This window comes from Lynx canadensis, chromosome B1, assembly GCF_007474595.2.
Source record: "Lynx canadensis isolate LIC74 chromosome B1, mLynCan4.pri.v2, whole genome shotgun sequence".
NCBI classification, from domain to species: domain Eukaryota; kingdom Metazoa; phylum Chordata; class Mammalia; order Carnivora; family Felidae; genus Lynx; species Lynx canadensis.
In genome coordinates, this window is record NC_044306.2 from 134,515,104 (window position 1) to 134,539,742 (window position 24,639).

The following is a 24,639-nucleotide window of genomic DNA, read 5'->3' on the forward strand; positions in this document are numbered from 1 at the left end:
GGAAGACACAGAATCGAAGCAGGCTCCAGGCACAGAGCCTGACGTGGGGCTGGAACCCACAAACTGTGAGATCATGACCTGAGCCGAAGTCAGACACTTAACCGACTGAGCCATCCAGGCGCCCCTATGCTGTATGATTTTATATACAAATGTATGCAGGGAACCTGGTCACTTTGAGGTACCAAACTAGCCTTAAAAATCTCCAGATCTAAATAGCAAACACATGAACTAGGTTCAGTTCTTAATTATGTTGAGGATAAAAGTATTAATAAAAAGGTGGCCCTGGAGAAAAGCAAATCCTACCTCTGGTTGATAATCTCCATACTCAGCCTGGAGAGCCAAGGATGCCAGCAATAAAGAAGTCTCATCATCACAGTGCACCCTTTCCTCCAAGATATCCTTTCGGAGCTGAAGATAATACTGATGACAGGTCAGAGTATGTCTAGAACAATAAATGCACGCAGAAAACATGTAAACTTTATCTTGAATCTAAGGTGGTTTTTATTATTGGCCTATAAATTTAGTTCCCAAGATGGTTTATTATTAAGCTTTTTTAAAAAAATGTTTATTTATTTATTTGGGGACAGAGAGAGAGAGAGAGAGAGAGAGAGAGAGAGAGAGAGAGAGCGCATGAGCAGGTGAAGGGCAGAGAGACAGGGAGAGAGAGAATCCCAAGCAGGCTGTGCTGTGAGCATGGAGTCCAACAAGGGGCTCGATCTCATGACCATAAGATCATGACCCGAGCCAAAATCAAGAGCCAGAAGCTTAACTAACTGAGACACCCAGGTGCCCCTATTATTTAGCTTTTAAGGCACAAGAATTTAATAAACTATGTTGAAGGAAATATTCCTTTTATGATAATAACATTATCATTGGTCAGAATCAAATAATTCAGTAGAAGTAAACTAAATGGTCAAAAGACTAGGCACCAAAAAGAGAAAGACAGAAACTCTTGTGTACTCACTGTATGAGAGTAACATCATCCATGAAAAATTTAATCCGGAAAAACAAAGTAAAATTAACAGTGGCTTTGCTCTTTTTCTTTGGTTCTTCTTTCCATCCCTCTGGGGCCACTTTGGTTAATTTTAAATCAGGATCAACAAAGAAATATTCATTATCTAAAACAGAAAGAGAAAACATTCAGATATAATAAAATACTTTAATGTTTTCTTCTGATTCCGTCAGGTTTTTTTTTTCTTTTTTATCAGACTTGCACAAGACAGTTTCACACGAGAATAAAACCGGATTTCTAAGGAGTATGGCAAGGAGCTCTGAGGCACTCCATGTGGATGGGGGCAAGATGCTAGGGCTCTGTCTTGTCAGAATGAGGGCTCTATGGGCAGACAGAACTGGATTCAACACCACTACATCATTTACTATCTGCGGGACGCTCAATAAATTATTTAACCTTTCTAGACATCAATTTTCTTGTCTGTAAAATCAGGATAGTGCAAATTCCTGCTTTCTAGCATTGCTGTAGGGAACAAGTGACCTAACGTATATAAACCACTTGGTAAAACACGTGGCATATGGTAGGCATTCAATAAATATTAGCTATTATTTATTATTATTGAGCTTCCAACCGAAACCTAGGAGAAACAATACTCATCATTTTATTTCTATTTTTAATTCATTTAAATATTATTGATTTTCCAAGTAAAAATTATCCAATAAAATCTGACTTGTCCAGAATGTTTAAGAAATTAATGTATTATAAATAGAAATTCTGGTTAATTATTCATGTGAATGGTGTCACCTGATTAGTCCAAAATTACAACTAGTAAAGTGACAGAACATTAGTAGGCACTAATTGAATATTTATTGGATGACTCTACCAAGTGAATTATTAGTTTTTAAGAAACAAGAATTCAAAAACTAAGTTGAAGAAAACATTTCTTTTGTGACAAAGAAGACATTATCCTGATCTTGTAGGGTTTCAGGATAATTTTATCCTTAATTGTAATTTATAGTACTCTGTTGTCTAAGCTAAGTGAAATTTTGAGGTAAATAGGAATCTAAAATATTAAAGAGTGACTTATAAATATAATGATTTATTAAAGAAGCATTTATTAAAGCCCAACTCCAAGGGGCGCCTGGGTGGCGCAGTCGGTTAAGCATCCAACTTCAGCCAGGTCATGATCTCGCGGTCCGTGAGTTCGAGCTCCGCGTCGGGCTCTGGGCTGATGGCTCGGAGCCTGGAGCCTGTTTCCGATTCTGTGTCTCCCTCTCTCTGCCCCTCCCCCATTCATGCTCTGTCTCTCTCTGTCCCAAAAATAAATAAACGTTGAAAAAAAAAAAAAAAAGCCCAACTCCAAAGCAAGCAGCAGCTATGGAAATTCGAACTGATAAATAGGAATGGTTTCTTTTAAAAAAAAATTTTTTTTTTAAATTAAGTTTATTTATTTTGAGAAACACAGACAGTGTGAGTGGGGGAGGGGCAGAGAGAGAGAGAGAGAGAGAGAGAAAGAGAGGGAGAGAGAGAATTCCAAGCAGGCTCTACACCATCAGTGCAGAGCAGGATGAGGGGCTCGAACCCATGAAACTGTGAGATCATAACCTGAGCCAAAACCAAGAGTTGGATGCTTAACCGAATGAGCCACCCAGGCACCCCTAAATGTTTTATTTTTTGAGAGAGAGAGTGCAAGCAGGGGAGGAGCAGAGGGGGCACCGCGGGGACAGAGGATCCAAAGCAGGCTCCATACTGATAGCAGCGAGCCCTACTGTGGGGCTTGAACTCATGAACTGTGAGATCACAATCTGAGCCGAAGCTGGATGCTCAAGACTGAGCCACCCAGGCGACCCAATAGGAGTGGTTTCTACTGAAGCTGTGCTCTGAGCTCACTGTGAATGTTTCAAAGTTCAGTGCACATAAAGCTTAAAAAATATGTAAAATGACTCATTTGCAGTCATGTACTGAAAACATTTAAAAAAGACACTGTATATTTCTTTTTGGATAGTAGGCTGAAGAAGTTGATGTGAGTGGGGATTCAGAAACAGGATCCTGCTATATATTCAAATTCAGATTAGCAGGATACTTAATTTCTAGAGTACATATGTAGGCAATTGACATATATAATGGTCCCCAAAACAGAATAATTAAAATCCACTTTTGTATAGTGAGAGCTAAAGGAAAATCTTCATGGTCAGGTATAGAAGACGCTACAAGATACAGCTATTAAAACAGTGAACCTAATTAGGAGAAGGGAGTTCCTAACTCCTACTTCTCAATGCTGACATGTTCATGTAGTTAATATTTCCCAAAACAAGTTGGGCAATAACAGGTATGGAAGTCAGCTTGTTGCCAAGTTTCTATACTACACCCTGAACTTAAAATATCTTGGTACCTCTGAGGGTAGCTAAAGCAAACAAATGATGTTCCACTAAGCCAATGTGGGCCACAACCATATCAAACACATCTTTACATATAGTTTTGGTATCACAAGTCAGTTCCAGTCTCTGCCCACTCAGAAGCATTATGTTTACTTTTCTTCGGTTATCTTCATTCTTCCCTTTCTTGGTCTACAATTGAAAAAAAAAAAAAAAGGAAGGACATCTATTAAAATGAATATTATAAGAATTTTAACTGTTTTTTAAAACAGTCATTATGGAAAATACTAAGAGTTACACAAATTGGTTTTATTACTTACAAGGATAGATCGTGGCAAATCCAAAGATATAAAGGGTTCAATCGTCATTTTCACAAACTCGGGGCCAAAGAAATTCTGCAAATCACACAGGTAGAATGAACAGTATTTACCATTTACTCTAGTGCTTTCCTTAAAGGGAAAATAATACAATAATAATATAAACAGAAGTTCTTCCTCAGTTTCATCTTCGACAGTGATGTCAAATGTAAAGCCTTGCTTCATACTGTTTTATAAGTTTTTCTTTTTTTGGCCTTTAGATAAACTCAGATGCTCAAACACAGTGGTAGTCTTAATTACCGATGTAATACAGTTATCAAGTTCATGATAAGGATTCGGTTTAGTACTGCTAATGTGTCAAGTGATTGAACACAGTTTCATTTGTTTTAGAGAGTGATATTTAAGGTATTCTAAAACAAATCACAGTTAAAGGACAACATGTACTTTGTAATTACAAAATATACATATCTATTCGTAATCATGTTTTTGGAACACTGTGACACTGTGTCTTTTTTCTTTTTGTCTAAATAGTGACAACTAGGGATATTAAGGCATCAGTCTTTGTCCCCAACTGCTGCCTCTAGTGAGAAAACATTGTCTCAGAAGATGGGGGAGATGGGGGAGACAAAAGTGGAGTCCACACACTGCATTTACTGCTTTTTAATCTAGTCTTTTCCTTTACCTCTTGTATATCTAGAAGTTTTGCCAAGAGTGGATAACTGGTTGAGGAAATAACTTAAACTCTAGATGGGAGCAGGATTCAGAATAGACTGAAAGCTTATGTCCAAATGGGCAAGGGCTATCTTGAGGCCAAAGACAACAGGTGGTGTGTGTGCATGCATGTGTGCTCGCGTTAATGCACATGCATGTGTTTGCACTAATGAAGGTTACCAGAGTTTTATTGTTTTTTTTTTTTTTTTTTTTTTTGGTTTCTTCTTTGGTTTCATGGTGTGGGAATTCTATCCAATTAACCAAGTGTGGAACATGTGACAGATACCATTTAAGTAAAACTTTAACATTAAGTGCCTGTTAATACTCAACGAACCAATTGGTAGGCCACATTTTAAACGAGAATAGAAGTAGAGCAGAAAAGATGAAAATGGTCTGCCGTGGGAAACACAGAATCTAATACAGATCAACTAAGGCAACAGTATATAAACAAGTTAAAGTGTGTCTGTACCAAAAGTAATAGAAAAAAATTAAAGGGAAAGAATACCATTTATGAATCTCTAGTGAGCCACAGTTCTGCATTAGAACTGTGCATACACACACACACACACACACATATATGTGTGTGTGTGTGTGTGTGTGTGCTCTTTATGCTCTATATATGCATATATATATATATATATATATATATATATATATATGTGCTCTTTATGCTTTATGCATGCCTTTAATTATTGGAGACCCAACTAAATTGTACAATATTCTGCCTAGTGCTTACTTTTGACAAAGGTATTGGTTCTAATCATAAATTGATGAGACCTCATTGAGTTTCTTCCTTTCAGCTTAAAATAAATTCAGTTATGTTTTATTAGAATCTAATAACTTTAAAATTAGACAATATCTTATAAAGTATGACCCAATTCCACATTCTAAAAATTAGCATGAGTAAGGCACAAACTGGTTTAAAAATTGACCTAAAGTCATTTAACAGCATTATTAGCAATAGAAACCAAGTCTTCGAATGTGTGGTTCAATGCAATTTTTACCCAATACTATTTCTTCTCCTTAGAAAACTATGACAGAAATTTGAATTCTCTCAACTCTAGGGCATACAAATGTGCTTTAAAGACAATTCTTTGAAACAAGCAACAAAAAACAAAACAGAATGGGGTAACACACTTTGTGCAGAGCTAAAAAGAAAAAATTCACTCTAGATTTTATTACTTTTACTACTATTTATTTCATGTTTGAAGAGTTATTTGTGAAGGAACAATACAAAAAAAGATACTGCCTCACCTATCAAATTTATGATGATAAAAAAATGACAGTATCCAGAGTAGGTAAGAATATCGCGAAAAGGCATGATCACAGGAAGCATAAATTGGTACAAACTTTTTGAGGGGCAATTCGACAATACATATCAAATGTCCTAAAAGGTGTTGGCCTTTGACTTGGCTATTCTATTTGGAGGAAATTACCTGCAAAGATTTAGCTAAAGGGATGTTCATCAGAGCGTTGCTTACAATAGCAACAACAACAAATTAGAAATATTTTTCATGTCCAATAACTGGAAACTGATTGAAGAAATCACCGTATATGATAAAGGCACATAATGGAGTATTTTACAACCATTAACAATAATATTATAGAAGATGTTAAATGTTCAAGATATTTTACATGAGAGAATTGTTCATTTTGAGCTTATGTTTATAAAATTATATAGGACATATGTTGAAAGAAAAATATAAACTAACTGAACATTTAAAAAATCCTCCACTGATACAAGATGCAGATTTGTTCCTTTTGTCTTTGAATATTGTAATATAAAGATATGATACTTGGAGCTAATGTGGTCATCTTTTGACTACAAAATAAATTGCTATCAAAATTCTGAAAATGGCAGAGCAGAAAGGTTGAATGCACTTGATAACATTCTTGAGCTTCTGAACCAACATTTAGTTCTCTGTTCCTGATCTTGGTTTGTGGGATAATAGATTTCTTAATATTAAAAGATAATCTCCTACATTGCTGAATAAATCTAGGTGACTTTAAGGATCATGAATATACTTTTAAAATACACAGTTATTATAAATCCATTTAATGTTATTCTAAAAATGAAATCATGAAAACAGCTAAATATTTAATATCAACCAATATGATATTTAACACTAATAGATTAATATGGGATTTCAATTTCATCTACAGGCAACTTTAGGACACCTATAGAATTTAAAAAGTATTTTGCATAATATTTCCCTGTGAGACCAAGTTTATTTTTTTATTTTTTTTCCATAAATAAATTTTATTTATTTATTTATTTATTTAATTTTATTTAATTTTTTTTAAATGAAATTTATTGTCAAATTGATTTCCATACAACACCCAGTGCTCATCCCAAAAAATGCCCTCTTAAATACCCATCACCCACCCACCACTCCCTCCCACCCCCCATCAACCCTCAGTTTGTTCTCAATTTTTAAGAGCCTGTGAGACCAAGTTTAAATGCAGTAATCTGAGAATTAACTTACCCTCAGTTTTCTTTGGGTCATGGCTGTTTCAAGGGCCATTTCTCTTAAGGGATCCCTGCTGATGTCAAGCATGGAGGCTTTGATTGTGTCTCCTGGATACAGGCTCAACCGAGACTGTCTAAGGGCCATTCTGGCTTGCAGCTGCATCATTTCTTCTTCTTGCCGTTTTAGCATAATCTCTTGATTAATTAAGTTGCCTTCAAGGGGTGTTTCATATTGTCTACTATATAGAAAAGAGAAAAGGGTTGGGAAGAAAATAATTATTTTAAGTCTAATCAAGAAAAAAAAAACATGTTAAGTAAGATATCAAGAATTTACACAGATTTTGTCATCTCAGAAGAACCCGTGCAGTAACATTTCAATCCTACTTTTTTAATGTATCGATATAGTATGCTGTCCCATTTTCACTGGATAGATCTATATGTTCCACCTCTTCTCTGAACATTCTAGCATCCTCTGAACACTGCTTCCACTGCGATTCTCTTCAGATGGGGCTGTTTTATTCTTAGAGTCTTGTATGTACCACTGGGCCTGGAGATGGGATAGAGATTCCCCTTAATTCTTGTATCAGCTTCCTGACCCTTGTTGACCTACAATAGCCCCCAGCCTCCCTGAAGTACATGCTATGAAATCACTCAATCCACTGCTCTGCTTTGCTGTAGATATTTATTGTCCTATTGATCAACACTCCCTTATTCATTAAAGATTTAAGTGCCTGACTCAGTCCTCTTCTCCACCAGTGCTCCTGTCATCATTTAAGGTGGTGTCACATAGACTGAGAAGTCCTCCAGTACTCTGGCCTCCTCCACTTCTGCCAGCCATCTACTTCCATGGTCATGCTGCCTATAAACAATAACTGTCTATTTCTATCCTCCAATGGCCTCTCCATATAATCCCTTCTTTTTTTGTCTTTTTTCTTTTTCTTTTTAGCTCACTACTTCGAATACCTTCTTCAAATAATTCATTGACTCCATCACTTTCTGTTATCTCTTTGCCCTTATCCTGCTTGAATTCCAAAGCCCATTATTAAAATCACCCCTTTGCAAACAATCTCAACTCTCCTGAAACTGCAGAACCATGCTGACTGATCTCATTGGGCTCTCAGCACTGCCTGGTAACTCATTTTCTTAGAGAACTATTTTATATCTTCTTCCTTCCCTTTTCTTTTCAAAGCTCAAATACTCTCTCCTTCTCTACTGATGACCTTTCCCCAGTTGTCTTGGTGAAATAAGAAGCAATCAGGAAATAACTTCCTCATCCTTCTACCACCAAACTTTCCACATCTACGTCCATGTATTCTGCCTTCTCTTCTGTTACAACGATGGATCTCCTGCACACTCACATGGGCCCAATACCTCTACTGTGCATAAAATTCCACCCCCTCTCCTACTCAAAGACTTTGCTCCTGCAATTATCCCCTCACATGCATTGTACACTATGTTATTTTCATTAGTATACAAAAATGATATACTATTTCCTACTCAGAACAGAAAATCCTCCTTTGGTTCTACAACCCCTTTTGGACTCTATCCCATTTTTTTTCCTGCTGTCTTTTAGAGTAAATCTCTTCAAATTATTTAAGCTTTATCTCTACTTCATCTGCCAGTCTCTTAGACTCAAACCAATGGTTTTAGTCCCTACTATTCCACCGAAGCTGTTCACAAAAATGACTGACCTCTGCTGTCAAAGCCAAAAGATAGTTATCAATTTTCATTTTACTTGACTTCTAAGTGCCAAAAGATATAGTTGCTTAGTCCTTCCAATTCTTAAAACATTTCCCATTGGGAAGTCCATGCTCTTTTTATTCTCCTTCTACTTTAGTGGCTCTTCCTCCTTAGTCTCTTTTGCTGGCTCCTCCCTCGTTTATAATCTAGTGTTAGACTACAACAGCCCTCAGCCCTCCAGATTTTCCAAGTCTCCATATATACTCCATACCTACATGATCTCATCTAATTACATGGCCTTAATTACTTTATATTTTCCTATAACCCAGTCTCTCCTCTGAATTCTAATTCTACTTGCCTACGTGAGTGTTTTACTTGGATGTTAATATCCATCCTTAGGTTAATATGTCTCGAACCAGATTCTTGATATTTTTTCCCCCATGTTGAACCTTTTTTCAAACTGGTTGCTTACAACACAACTGGGAATCATTCTTGATTCCTCTATCTTGCAAATCCCATGTCCAACTGAGTAGCAAATCCTGTAGGCAGAACCTTGAAAATATCTATATCTGAGTCTTCTCTATCACCAACATACTAGTCTGTGCTGTATCCATCCAAATGTACTACTATCACTGCCTAACTGGTCTCTTGCTCTAATCTGTTCTTCACAGAACAAAACAGAGTAATCCCATTAAAATGTAAATTAATCTAGGCTTTCAAGCCATCCAATGGCATCCCATTAAACTTAGAATAACATCTAAAGTATTCACCTAAGTTTCTTGAGGTCTGACATGATTTGGGTCCTGGTTACCACCCACTCTGCCCCCTTCACTCATCCTGCTGCACCCACACTGTCCTTCCTGTATTCCTCTAATAGTCTAACATGCAACACATCTCCCATACCTCTGCTTCCTCAAGGCCTCTACTTTTGTAATTTCTTTTGTCTGGAAGGAACCCTCTGCCTCCTGATATCTGCATAGTTCACACTGTCCCTTAAAATAGTTTTCTCTTCAAATGTAACCCTTTGGAGAGGACTTCTCTAATTGCCCAAGCTATGTAAAACAGAACTTGGACATCACACCCCTGCACTCTCTATCCTTTTAGCCTGCCTTCTCTTTGTTGTTTTTTTTTTTTTTAATGAATTTTTTAATGAAAAAAAATTTTATTATTGGGGCACCTGGGTGGCTCAGTGGTTAAGCATTCAACTGTTGATTTCGGCAGAGGTCATGATCTCATGGTTGTGAGATGGAGTCCCACGTGTCAGGCTCATGCTGGGTGTTGGAGCCTGCTTAAAATTCTCTTTCTTCCTCCCTTTGCCCTCCCCCGCTTGCACGTATCTGCTCTCCCTTAAACAATTTTTTAAATTATAAAAGTGTAGTTGATATACAGTGCTTTATTAGTTTCAGGTGAACAACATAGTGATGTGACAATTCTATAATATTCAATCTTACCACATTAAGTGTCATCACCATACAACATTATTACAATATTCCTAAGTATATTCCCAATGCTGTATTTTTCATTTCTGTGACTTATTTATTTTATAACTGGAAGACCATACCTTTTAATCCTCTTTATCTAATCCTCCTTCATCCCTTCCCACTTTGGCAATTAACAGTTTGTTGATTAGTAAGTCTGTTTGTGTTTGTTCATTTGTTTTGATTTTTAGATTCCATATGTAAGTGAAATCATATGGTATCTGTCTTTCTCTTATTTCACTCAGCATAATACCCTCTAGGTCCATCCATGTTGTTGCAAATGGCAAGATCTCATTCTCTTTTATGGCTGAGTAATATTTCATTGTGTGTGTGTGTGTGTGTGTGTGTGTGTGTGTGTATGAGAGATAGAGAGAGAGAGTGTGTTTTCTTTACCTATTCATCTACTGATGGGCACTTGGGTTGCTTCCATCTTGGCTATTATAAATAATGTTGCAATAAACATACAGGTGCATATATGTTTTTAAATTTGATATTTTAATTTTCTTTGGGTACATATCCACTAGTGGAATTATTGAATCATATGATAGTTCCTTTTTAATTTTTTGAGGAACCTCCACACTGTTTTCCACAGTGGTTGCACCATTTTACATTCTTAGCAACTGTGCCTGAGGATTCCTTTTTCTCTATATCCTCGCCAATGCTTGTTTCTTATCTTTTTGATTTTAGCCATTCTAACAGGTATGAGATGATATGCACTGTGGTTTTTAAATTGGATTATTTGGCTTTTTTTGGGGGGAGGGTTGAGTTGTATAATTTCTTTATATTTTAGCTATGATCCCTTATCAGATATTTTCATATAAATATTTTCTCCCATTCAATAGGTTGACTTTTCATTTTGTTTATGGTTTCCTTCTATGTGCACTCTCTATCCCCTTAGCATACTTTATTTTTCTTCAAAGCACCATCATTATCTGATTTTTTTTTTTTTATGGTCTTGTTCATGGCTTTATCTCCAGTACCTAAAAGTTGCTAGTACATGGTAGGTTCACAGGAATCATTTCTTGAGCAAATGACAGAATATAATATTATGGCTCTCTCACTTAAGGGGGTCAAGTATAATAATAAGAATTTGAATCTAGACATTTTAACTCACACCTGTTATTTTCATCAACTATATTGGCCTTCTTGTTCAAATTATTTTATACCACAGCTACAAACAGGTAGCCAAAATGAGTAATTATCATTTAATCTCTCTCAACACAATATCTGGTTGAAGTTTCTATAAAGGCTAAAAAGTTTGAGACCAAAAAAAAGAAAAAACCAAAACCAAAAACAACAACAACAACAAACCCAAAATAAAACAAAAATAAAGACAAAGCAAACAAAACAATAAAACTAAGAAAATCTGGATCATTTAGGAATGAATAAACAGGTTGTTTTAAGTCAGAAAAACAGGCTACCTTGTCAAGTAAATAGGTTCAGAAGCCATGGGAATTGTACTACGTATAAACTGAACTTTGTAAGTTAACACAGAAAAAACTTAGAGATGTTCTTTGGAAAATAGCTTTGAATATCCTTTTTGGTCACTGAAAGACACTTTTGATAACTCAGAATCAAAAAATTACTCATTCTGCTGCATCTGACTCATAGTTTCCTGTTAATTTCCCCCCACCCTTTACGATACAAATCAATAGACTGCCTGGATCTGTTTTTCCATTTAATTCTAGCTAAAGGGAATGGAAATTTTTATAAAGAAGCATGCAACATGTCAAAATACAATACTATTTATAGACCTCACAAATATATGACCTAAAGAACAAAACAGGACCTCCTAATTGTGTGCCAGCATGCTAAGGATGTTATCAGAAACCTTTGTATACATTCAGAAAATTCTGTGCTTGAATAAGGAATTTAGAGTATTTTAGTTAATGTGTTTTCCTGTGGGCAGAAAAAGAGGGTGAGACTTGTCTAAAAGAAGTTGAGTTTAGCATATTACATCAAGTTTAATATATACAGACTTAACAATCTACTTCTTGAAATATTTTTTATTATGTTTTCATCTAATGGAGATGCTATGGATGTTACATGGAGTTTTTTTCTCCTCTTAAAGTATGAACTAAAAGATAGTTTATCATTAGAACACAATTTTATAAGCTAAAGTGGTCTTAAAATTAATATCCCCTAAAAATAAAATCAGTCAGAACTAAGGTTCTCTCATAATCTTTTGAGGTAACTCACCAAGAAAATTGAAATAAGGCTCACAAAATGACTTAATTTTATTTGGAGGAATATATTTTTAAATAACTAACAAATGAACTATAAAAGCAATTAATTTTTAAATCATAAGCTTAATAATTCTCCAGTTGTTATCTTTACTCATGCTTTTCATCAACCTAAAGGGCATCATACTATTAATATAAATTTTCTCCAAATTAAATATATAGATAGGAGTGACTCCCTCAATTCATCATAGAGCTTAGTGCATTTCAATATTTGCATCTTACTGCTGTTCATCTCCAAATGCTTTTGTGTCTTTAAGAAAATGTATAATACCAAACATAAATCTTTTTGTCTCTTACCTCTTTGTTCAAAATTACTAAGTCAGGGTCTCACCACAATGGGGTCTTATTAATATAAAATGCTATTATGCAAATATAACACAGCTTTAGGTAAATGAATACTTATTAGAGCTTTCCTCAAAGTAAATAAAGTATCATGGACTATCTCAAAAAAGCGTAAGAGAGAAGAGAAAAAGACATAAATTTAATAAAAAATGGAATGCTGAAAGGAATTACTTTAGTGCAATGTAATTAATTGCTTGGATTCTAAACCCTAGATAAATTGTCTGCTTTAATCACATGGCTAGGGTTACCTGGTCTATTAATAGTTTACGGGTGTGAAACAGTGTCTACCAGAATTAATTAGCTTACGGGCAAGTTTCTGTTAATCTCCAAATGATTCTTTTGTATATGGTGGCACTTGAACTAAACAAACTGAGATATCAAATTTAAAAGAATTTGTATGGTTTATAAGTAAATTCTAAAGCAACCTTTTTATAAATTTCAAATTAATGTTTAACATTAACAATATGCTTTATTCATGTAAGGGAACTGTGCACATGTGAAAAGGATACACAACAATATATTCACTACTGGTTTGACACTTTTTGCTTTAAACAAAGTAAATCAATATACAGCTATGATACTACCACCCTAAGCCCAACACATGAATAATACCTAACACCTTATTAGAAAGTCAACCATTTCAGTATGAAAATAAACTCTAAACAGCCCAAACTGGGCTTAAAAAAAAACACAAGTTAAAAACAAAAACAAAAACAAAAAAACACAAGTTAACCTCTTGTAAGCCAGTAAATATGTAGTGAATAATTAACTTTTTACATAATAGGTTATTTAGTAGTAACCTATTCATTATTCATTCAACAAATAATACTCTCTGAAAATCTGCTTGTGGAGCCTATTCAACCTTTCAAAAGAGAAATTATTGTCTTAGAAATCAAGGTTTACTATCTTCTCACAGATGCTTAATGCCATGCCTTCTGAACTTCCTGTTAATAAATGATTTTATATTCATATTAACAATTTTAATTTCAAACACAGACTATAAATAATCAGAGCCAATTCTAATTTTAAAAGATGCAACAACTCAAACTACTACAATGTCTTTCACATAATTAAATGAATTTCCAAGAATTAAAAAGAGGAGGGAAAGGGAAAATGGAGAAAATAAAGAAAAAAGGATAATTTTCAAAAATTCTCCTTGATTCTAACAAAGAAAAAAAACCCACGTGTCACTGGAAATATATTACTATTTTTCCTATCACATACCTTGGTCTCTGTGATGGGCCTTGACCTGGGGTTTCATCCAGCCCTGGGAGACCACTGTTGGACTCAAACCTTTTTGAAGCTTCACTTTTTCGTACTAAAGAATGAAAAAAAATAACACAGGTAATAAAAATATAAAGTAACTTATTTAAAACTAAAACACTGAGCAGATACATAAGATAATTTTTACAAATTATATTCATACCACCAAATTAATGATATAATGTCATTAAACTCTTCAGAGGTAAGTTATTTTTGAAGACAGTGAATTATTTCCTATTATGAAAATGACTATATTGTTATTTGATGAAACTGCTATTAAGTTCCTATAATACTGTTAAAATGAGTAACTGGCAGCTTTTTTATAATTTTTAAATTTCATATAAAATTATTCTTTTGATACCTTATATCTTAACACTACTGAATAAGAAGAACATTCATGGATTTAAAAAAAATTTTTTTTTAACGTTTATTTATTTTTGAGACAGAGAGAGACAGAGCATGAACGGAGGAGGGTCAGAGAGAGGGAGATACAGAATCTGAAACAGGCTCCAGGCTCTGAGCTGTCAGCACAGAGCCCAACGCGGGGCTGGAACTCACGGACTGCGAGATCATGACCTGAGCCGAAGTCGTACGCTCAACTGACTGAGCCACCCAGGTGCCCCTGAAAATTCATGGATTCTTAAAAACATTCTGGTTGTTCAGATGCCTCTCACCTTGTCGGAAATCTGATTCAGAGGAAATAATAGATGGACTTTCACTGGAAGTACTAAAGATATCACTGTGGTAAGTTTTATATCTTCGAATTGGTTCTAAAAGAATTAAAAGAAAAACATTAGAAAGCAAATCCATTTCTGTTCCACACAAATCAGATATTACATTTACTCTTATGAGACTAGAACATTTTATGTATTGCTTTAAATTTACCAATTGCTGGATGATACTCAAACAACGTGATTCCAATTTTGAGGCAGGTTAGCATACTGGTTAAGAACCTGGACTCTGACACCAGACTGCCTGGGTTTGAATCTCAGCTCACTACTTGCCAGGTGTGTGACACCTTAAGAAGGTAACTGAAGCTTCCTGTGACTCATCTTCAGCTGAAATGGGGGTATAATAATAGTGTACACCTAGTAGTGTTGTTGCGAGCATCAGATGAAGTGATATATGCAAAGCTCTTAGAACACAGTGGATGTTATATAAACATCATCATTAAGCAGTTTTTGAAAGGTCACTGTGTAATTCTCTGTGTTACATGCTATAAAGGAATAGAAAACCCAAAGATACAGTCGCAAGCTCAAATAATTTAAAATGTTTAAGGACAAAAATACTTAATTGAAGACAGGATGTTTAAATCTACCAGAATGAGATGAATAAGCATTGGGAGTGTGTGTGTGTGGGGGGTACTTTGTGGGGTTGTGCAGTGTGTGCCCTGTACTAGGTGGGTAGGATCACATTAAAATAAAAATTCTATCTTCTAAATGTTTCTAATTCATTCCTCTTCTTCATACAGTTATAGATCACTATTCATCTCATGTCTAGACTACTTCATGTATCCTAGATTCCCTCTTCTGCAATCTTACCCATTTCATATTATGATTCACATTACAGAGAGTGAACTTTCCAGAAATAAAAATCTGGGCATATTGCTATCATCTCTTAAAGTTTCAAAATACAGTTTATAAACTCCTTAGCTTGATATTCAAAGCCTTTAACAACCTGATCTCTGACTACATTTATAGCAGTGGCTCTTCATATTGTGAAGTCACAGATACACTTGTTAGAATTAGATGGAAACTACAAACCTCTCTCCACCCACTCCCCAAAACATACAAAAATACATTTAAATAGGGCTTTAAAAACTCAATGTAAAAAAAAAAAATCGACTGAATGAGTTATCTGAATCTTTGTGGCAGATTGGAACGTCTGAACACGATGTTAATCAGTGGATAATAAGCCTGCAGATTGGGAAAGACTGAAATTGCAAATGATTGTGGGGAAAATTGATGAAAAAATGTGCTGAAGGAGATAGGAAATGGAAAAACACCCCAACATACATGGATGGTCAGTTTGGCAAGGAGGAAGAACCTTTTCTTCATAAGAGAAAGAAATGATGAACAGGGAAAGAGTGAAAATATAGAAGGAATCTAGGATACTCATATCAGAAGTTGCCTTACTCCTGGTAATGAAAAAGTGCAATTACTCCTGGGAATCAGTGGCCGGGAGCTTCAGAAGAGTAAAGAAATTCTGCTATGAAGAATTTACTGATAAGAGTCAGTAAAAACCACATGACACCCTTTATATAGCCATGAGAGTATAGATTAGGCTAGAATGCATGAATTTTATTGGAACCAATCAGAATGGTTTTGTGGCTTTTTCTTGGCAGTAGAGAAGGAAAACCATGGGAAACTCCTGGAACTGAGGGGAGACATGGGATGTATGACAGCACACAACGGAGACAAGTGAGGGATTCTTTTTTTACTAGTTTGCAAGCTTGAGAACAGGAACTTTGCAGAATGAATTATTCCTGTGCTGCAAGGTGTTCACTAGAGATTTTTGAAGGAAAAAAGAGATGGATAAATGAATGAAATAGTCAAATGGCATCACAGAACCAGGACGGAAATGATGTGCTGGCAGGATCGGGAGGTCATGCTGAGGCAAAACTTTAAAGAAGTGAGAGGAGTAGAAGTAAAAATGGCCGTGGGCTTGATGGAGATGAAATTGCACATTGTTCTTGTGCCAATGTTTACCTGGAACGGTAGGCATAATATAGAAGACCCCTACTTTGTTTAGCTTTATACACACTGAAAATGAGTATTAAATAATACTATAATTAGTGGAAAGGGTTTTAGGGTTGAAAATCCAAATATTTACCAGTGCTTCAAAAAAATGATTCCATTCTACCACAAGGAAGTCTTACAGTAAATAAGATAATTTTTAAAAAACTCCTCTGGTTTAAGATAAATGTGATTTGAAAAGATTGTAGAAGACATCAAACAATGGTTTTGTTTAATTCTATTTAAATGTAATGAACATAGTTAAATGGTTACTTAAGAAGAACTGCTATTTTCAAGGGGCACTGACAAACTTTTTGTTGTATTGTTATAGAATCCCTATGTTAAACTTCTGAGGGATTTTTCCAAGGTAACTTGAACAAATTACAAACCTGGCATTGCGATGTACACAGCACAGTAAATAGAATGAACAAGGCCAAGGAGTGGACTCAAAAGTACAGAGGCAATACTGTTTTTACTTTACAAAGAAAGATATGAAGTTGCAATATGCCTACTTAGTTGATAGAGAACTTCAGTCACTTAGATGTTATGCCATACAATAACAATTTCATACCCCACATTGAATGAATTTATTGTTTTATAACTATTTCTGCCAAGTGGCTGTAGGACAGCAAATACATCTTAATTAAAATTTCCATTCTTTGGTGCTGCTTTATAATTGTTCTTATATTATTTCATGTGTCCATATTCCTTTTCCTTTTTATAATTCTTGGGCTCCTTGTGTGAGACAAATTAATACAATGTTGATTATCCCCTCCTAAAAGTATAACAACAAATCATTTTCCCTTGATGAGGTATTGGTCTGCGAATGTTCTCAGCACCACACGTTTGGGGGAGGGTGGGCACTGCCTTATGATCCTTTATTGCTTTATAGTAATGGGGCACTAGCACTTCAGAAACATGCGATCGATGGCTAGTTTTGCAGCACTACCAGGGGATGGGAAGACTTCCTTGTTTTCTTCTAGGACTGGGGTAGGAATGGGGAGCCTATGTTAATTAGAGTGTAGGAATCTCTTTTGTAAGCTTCTCATTCTGGAATGTATCTTTTATAATGCTGCTAGCCATGTTCCTTTCATGTAATGGCATGGCCAGATTAAAGTTCCAGGCAACATTCACTACTCAGTCATGCTTATGAGAAAGGCTAGCCTTTGTAAATATAGGCTTTCTATTTCTGAATTAAATAATAAATTCAATCATTTCAGGAATTATTATAAAATTCACTACAAACATAAATTATTACAAACATATTCTTTACCAAGAGTATATCTTGCATTGGTGTATATGGAGAGGCACATTTTGCATGCTTACAAATCACATGATCTGATAGGAACATGGCTTGGCTTTCTGAGACAACCTACTTGAAGGCATCCAGTAGACACTAACTAGTTCCAGAGCAGCTTTTGTCCTCTATTCTGATCTGCAGAAGAAGGTTAATCCCTAATTATCCATGAGGTGTCCTAACATTATTGACAACTTTCTTTTTGAAGGATCCAGATACCACAGACATGTTTTCTATCTACATTTAAATGTATAATTTAAGCACTTTAGATTTGTCCTAGATCCCAGGAATGTGGTATTAACTGAGTGATTAAAAAAGAAAAAAAAACCCAGCTTTTTTATTGTGAAAACTTCTACACAGACACAAAAACAGAGAGCATAATAAATCATCACATACCCAGATCAATACAACCTGGTAATTTTTATTTTAATTAAAAAGTGTCAGACTATGTTTTTAAACAAAGAAATGCTCCTCAGTATTTATATAGTATACTACAAAGTTTTATGAATGCCAACATTCTTGAATGATGTGCAATGGACCTATTAAGAATATTCAAGACATTCAGATGGCTAACAGACACATGAAAAGATGCTCAACATCACTCATCATCAGGGAAATACAAATCAAAACTACGATGAGATACCACCTCACACTTGTCAGAATGGCTAAAATTAACAACACAAGAAACAACAGGTGTTGGTGAGGATGCAGAGAAAGAGGAACGCTCTTGCACTGTTGGTGGGAATGCAAACTGGTGCAGCCGCTCTTAGGAAGAGTATGGAGGTTCCTCAAATAACTAAAAATAGAACAATCCAGCAATTGCACTATTAGTTATTTACTTAAAGTATACAAAAATACAGATTTGAAGGGGTACATGCACCCTATCAACATATAGGGGTACATGATAGCAGCACTATCAACAATAGCCAAACTATGGAAAGAGCCCAAATGTCCACCAATTGATGAATGGATAAAGAAGATGTCATGTATACATACACACACACACACACACACACACACACACACACGTATACACACACACACAATGGAATCTTACTCAGCCATCAAAAACAATGAAATCTTCCCATTTGCAATGATGTGGATGGAGCTAGAATGTATTATGCTAAGTGGGATAAGCCAATCAGAAAAAGACAAATACCATATGATTTTACTCATATGTGGAATTTAAGAAACAAAATAGATGACTGGGAAGGTGGGGGATGGAAAGAGGAGATAGGGAAACAAACCATGAGAGACTCTTAACAATAGTGAACAAACTTGATGGAGGGAGGTGGGTGACAGGGGGGCTACATGGGTGATGGGCATTAAGGAGGGTACTTGTGATGGGCACTGGGTGTTGTATGTAAGTAATGAATGACTGAATTCTACTGAAACCAATATTGCACTGTATGTTAACTAAAATTTAAATTAAGAAAACCAAATAGGCATTTTATAAAATGCACATATGGCCACTTTCACTGAAATATATAGCAAAAGTTTAAGCCTTCACCATTATAATTGCAGAACTATATTTGGCTTTTGTGGGATAAAAATTAGATTAATTTGTTGGTTTGCAAATTTCTCAGTAAACATTTAAATGAAACCTATACTGAACAAATCAGTGTACCAGGGTCCATTTAGGGTCATGATTATTCCACATTTTACTGATTTCCTTCTCTTTGATTCCCTATGAGTACTTAGTTTTTAGATGTGGAAAATGAAGTTTTAGGAAAGAACCTACATTTAGTAGAACAGTGGTGAGAGGATGAGAAGAATAGGGTCTACAGAAGGATGACTTAATGAATTAACATTTGGAGAGAGGTCTAGTTATAGAGATTCAGTAATCATACATACTCTGACAATTGAAGACATCTTTTAGTTTCTAGTACTGTTTTACCATAATTAAGAGTATACTATTTCTTGTAAGAATACAAGATATGAAAATCTGACAAATATTTTATTATTCTTTAGCTGAAATCTGATTATTTTTTTATTTAAAAAAGTTTTTTAATGTTTATTTATGTTTGATAGAGAGACAGAGAGAGAGCATGTGCGCACAAGTGGGGGAAGGACAGAGAGACAGAGAGGGAGACACAGAATCTGAAGGCTCCAGGCTGTCAACTCAAGAGCCTGACATGGGGCTTGAACCAATGAACCATGAGATCATAACATGAGCCGAAGTTGGATGCTTAACCAACTGAGCCACTCAGCGCCCCTGTAATCTGATCCTTTCAACAAAATTCACTCCAACTCTAATATCCTATTGACTCTACTTATATAGTACCAATGAAGAGCAGCTTTTCAATAGGCTAGAGCATTTAGCCATAAGTTCTTGACAACTAAGAGTTCCAATTTGCACCAATACTTAACACTTCAGTTAAAATTTTATTTTCACACTTAATACTTTAAACATATAAAGTTGTGGGACATGATCATGAACACTATACTTTTAATATTTAGGGTATTATGATTTGCATAATATTCTGAGCTTACATAAAGCTATTTCAGATGAAACATTCAAATCTATAATCTTCACATTAAAATGAACCTAAACCAGCACAAACTGTAATCTATAAACATCATTTACAAGTGACACATATTCAAGCTCAGACATGTAACATGCAGAGAGACTCAGACAAGTGCAGCATCAGGAATTAAAGAATTATAACAATTTTTCAAACCCTGCATTTTTAAGGTTATTAGCCCTGACAAAATATTTCAGTTTTCAAATAAACAGAGAAACCAAAATAATGATACTATGTTTTCATGTATGAAATGTTTTTCTTTATGCTTTCTTTTCAAGGGAGTAATTTTCAGAGATTAAAGATTATACCTTTTATATGTTCACTGTATTCATATACCATACTACATGATCTATGAACAAACCATGTTCTAAAACCCATTGAGAGCTAGACAAAGTCAAAAATTTTTGTCAACAGGAGGAACAGAACTCATGCAAATATAAACACATGTAATTGAGGAAAGATACATAGGAGAATGCTCTGTGAACTATAAATTACTTTAGAGATGTAAAATTTGTACAAAGCAGGAATGGTAAAAATACATTCCCTCACAGGAGACTTGTGCAATGTAGTGGCCACCAATGTAGGCTGTGGCTTGCATCTGGGTTGGCTATACCACTCCTCTAGCATCCTCCAGGATCCCGTGTTATGACTTTATTGCCCATTCTAAATCTTTCAAATGAACAGTATAGAGTTCTAAAGGAAATTGATTGCCTTTACTCTTGGTTTGTCAGGTTATGACTTCTCTTGAAGTTGGATAAAACACAGGAGAAGAAGGATTTCTGCTCACTATGCATAATTCATCAGAGAATATTGTTGTATCACATATCTGAAACAGCACATGCCAAATATTTAATATTAATAACTACATTGCAATACTCAGTTTAGATTAATAAACAGTATCATGTAGGATATAGTGGTAGATACTAAGGATACAGTTATGGATTAGATTATGCCAAATTTCTGATATCTATAGGAGGAAAAGAAACAAGGTCCTTAAAACAAATAATTTCAATGAAAATGAGGCCATCATCCTAAACTGGGAAGGTGAGAGAAAGCTTCCTGAACCAGAAATGCCTGAAAGCTTTGATAGTCTTGAGGCAGAAAGCTGTATGAATAAAGGCATGGAAATGACAATTGGCAATGACAACAATTGGCTGGAGGGAGGAAGAGAGGGGAAGACAGAGAGACAGACTGAGAGACTGCACCACGTATTGGAGTGGGGTGTGAGATGGGAAATGCTAAAGGATGAGACTGGAGAGACATGATCTAAGGAGCTAGAATTTTACCCTGTTCAGATGATGACAAGTTCATGGCTGAGGCAGAGAAGAAATTATTCAGATTTGTGTGGCAGGAAAATGGAAGACGTAAATGGTAGTTGAAATAGCTTAGAAACCTATTTCCATAGTCCATGGTAGCAAGGAATTGAGAGATTGGGATGGGATGAAGAAATATTTCAGAGATTTAAATTGTTAGGTCTCAAAAATTGCTATGATACTGTTGCTACTATGATGCATCTTAAATCTTTCTTAAAACACATCAATCCATGCTTCTCAGGTATCTATGCCAAAGCCAAACTGGGTGTATGTTAATTATGTATCAGCTCAATTTAAATTAGGCCCCTAATTTCTGATAAAATAGCCTATAATTTCGTTAGACTCCAAAATCAATATTATGTTACTATGAATATAGATACTGGAAAGTTTGTATTTGTTTCACCATTCACTTTCTTTAGTGTTTTAAATGCAATTTCATTCTTTCTACTTGGATAAATCTAAAGAACGGAAGTAAATTGTCTATTCTCCTTCCCAAGTATTTCTCAAACCAAATCTTCTCTCATTTGAATACTGGTATTTTATACTGGACTAACTTTATATGAGAATGGTCTGAAGCTGTACTATTTTAATATGGCAGCCACTAGCCATATGTAGCTATGTAAATGTAAATAAAATATTCAGTTCCTCAGTTGCACTAGCCACCACAATGTAAGTGCTCAACTGTCACGTGTGGCTTGTAACTACTGAGTTGGGACTTTGTAGATATAGAACATTTCCTCCACTGAAGAAGTTCTATTGGACAATGCTGGTCTAAAATACAAATGTCTTTAAAATTTAGTCCTAGAAGTATAGCAGGCACTTTATTCTTTCTGGCTAAGATGTTGATTCCGTCTATAATACTGTGTTCTTCAGAGATACAAAATATATTTGCATCTTGGTAGAATAATAGAGTTATCAATTCTGAAATACATGTGATATTTGACCAATATCACCTAAAATCCCTGATTATTCATATTTACTTTTGTGGAACTGATATGAGTGAAACAGAAACTGAATATTAAATTATTTTAGTTCATGAAGTAATCCAAATAACAACTCAATCATATCTTTTTTTCTTTTCAAAGGGAAATAAGGTGAAGAAATAAAAACTGAATAGTTTGGATTTTAGAGGAGAGATAATTTTTGAAAAAAATTTCTCCCTTAGAATGTGTCACTAGAAGTATCCTACATGGTGAACTGTAATATTTATAAATCCATCCCCTTGCTTTTCTAAAATGCAACTATAAAAATGTATGAACTTTCAAATTCAATCTTCTCATGAAAATGAAACATTAAGGTGCCTCAATAATAAGAACAGGCTCACATACTTTAGTGCTTACATATTCTAGTTGCACAACACAGAGTTTAAGCTGCATTCACAAGGCAGTCACAGAACAGCAAAACTAGGCTAGACCAGAGGTCACAATATTGTCTTTTAAGCAATATTTAAGGTTGATATATAGTAGATTGACTTAAAACTCCTTAAATAGTTAACATTTAACCACAGTCACCTTTGAAGGACTTACTTATATCTATTCTTCATTTCCTTTTCCAGTATTTATACAGAATGTAGAGGAGTTTTAACTGTTGGAAGCAAAATGGTATTCATGGTCCCCACCCAGGGGGTGGAGTGCTGTTCATACTATACTCACAGTACTGGTTCCAAGTCAATCTCTCATAATCAGGAATGTGTTGCCAACTCACAAGGCAATGTTAGATAGGGAGTGTGTGGTAATTACAAACAAGAGAGATGGTGACAGATACTTCTATTAGAAAACATACAATTTCTCAGATATTGAGATGGAGTAATGTGGTAGAAAAAAGATATCAGGAACAAGGAAGAAGAAACAAGTAGACTAGGATAGTCCTATACTGAGGTAAAAAAGTGAAAAGAATAAAGCAAACAGGGGGATCCTGGGAAGATAGCAGCGTAGACGACACTGGGCTCACTGCGCATCCTGCTGATCACTTAGATTCCACCTACACCTGCCTAAATAACCCAGGAAACCTCCAGAAGACTAGCAGAATGGAGTCTCGGGAGCCAAGCGCAGACGAGAGGCCCACGGAAGAGGGTAGGAAGGGCGGAGATGCGGTGCGCGCTCCACGGACTGGCAGGAGGGTGACGGGGCAGAGGGGCGGCCCGCCGGCCAAGCAGAGCCCCGAGTCTGGCTGGCAAAAGCGGAGGGGCTGGATGGAGTGTGTTCCGACAGCAAGTGGGACTTAGCAACTGGGAGGTCATAAGTTAACAGCTCTGCTCAGAAAGCGGGAAGGCTGGAGGACAGAGGGAGGGAGAGTTGCTGAGCCCCGGGAGGACAGAGCTCAGTTTGGCGGGGAACAAAGGCGCTTGCCAGCGCCATCTCCCTCGCCCATCCCCCAGCCAAAATCCCAAAGGGAACCAGTTCCTGCCAGGGAACTTGCTTGCTCCGCGCAAACACCCAACTCTGTGCTTCTGTGGAGCCACCCCTCCGGCAGAGGGTCTGACTCCCTCCTGCTGCCACAGGGCCCCTCCTGAAGTGGATCACCTAAGGAGAAACGAGCTAAGCCTGCCCCTCCTGCCCCCGTGCACCTTGCCTACCCACCCCAGCTAATACGCCAGATCCCCAGCACCACAAGCCTGGCAGTGTGCAAGTAGCCCAGACGGGCCACGCCACCCCACAGTGAATCCCGCCCCTAGGAGAGGGGAAGAGAAGGCACACACCAGTCTGACTGTGGCCCCAGAGGTGGGCTGGGGGCAGACATCAGGTCTGACTGCGGCCCGCCCACCAATGCAAGTTATTTAAGACAGCACAGGGGAAGTGCCCCCCAGTTCCGCACCACTCCAGGGACTATCCAAAATGACCAAACAGAAGAATTCCCCTCAAAAAAACGTCCAGAAAATAACAACAGCTAATGAACTGACCAAAAACGATTTAAACAATATAACAGAAAGTGAATTTAG

At 36.1% G+C, this 24,639-nt stretch overlaps 1 protein-coding gene across 8 annotated transcripts in view; it reads right to left on the reverse strand.

Moving 5' to 3' along the window:
- Nucleotides 1–24,639, reverse strand: part of PTPN13 (protein tyrosine phosphatase non-receptor type 13) — a 186,119-nt gene that overhangs the window by 87,569 nt on the left and 73,911 nt on the right. For all 8 annotated transcript variants that reach the window (XM_032592941.1, XM_032592944.1, XM_032592946.1 and 5 more), the window contains 7 exons: nt 14,506–14,601; nt 13,793–13,886; nt 6,842–7,064; nt 3,648–3,722; nt 3,345–3,519; nt 965–1,118; nt 304–442 (listed from right to left, as the gene is read on the reverse strand). In XM_032592941.1, the coding sequence (XP_032448832.1) occupies nt 304–442; nt 965–1,118; nt 3,345–3,519; nt 3,648–3,722; nt 6,842–7,064; nt 13,793–13,886; nt 14,506–14,601 (956 nt within the window). The remainder of the gene's footprint in view (nt 1–303; nt 443–964; nt 1,119–3,344; nt 3,520–3,647; nt 3,723–6,841; nt 7,065–13,792; nt 13,887–14,505; nt 14,602–24,639) is intronic.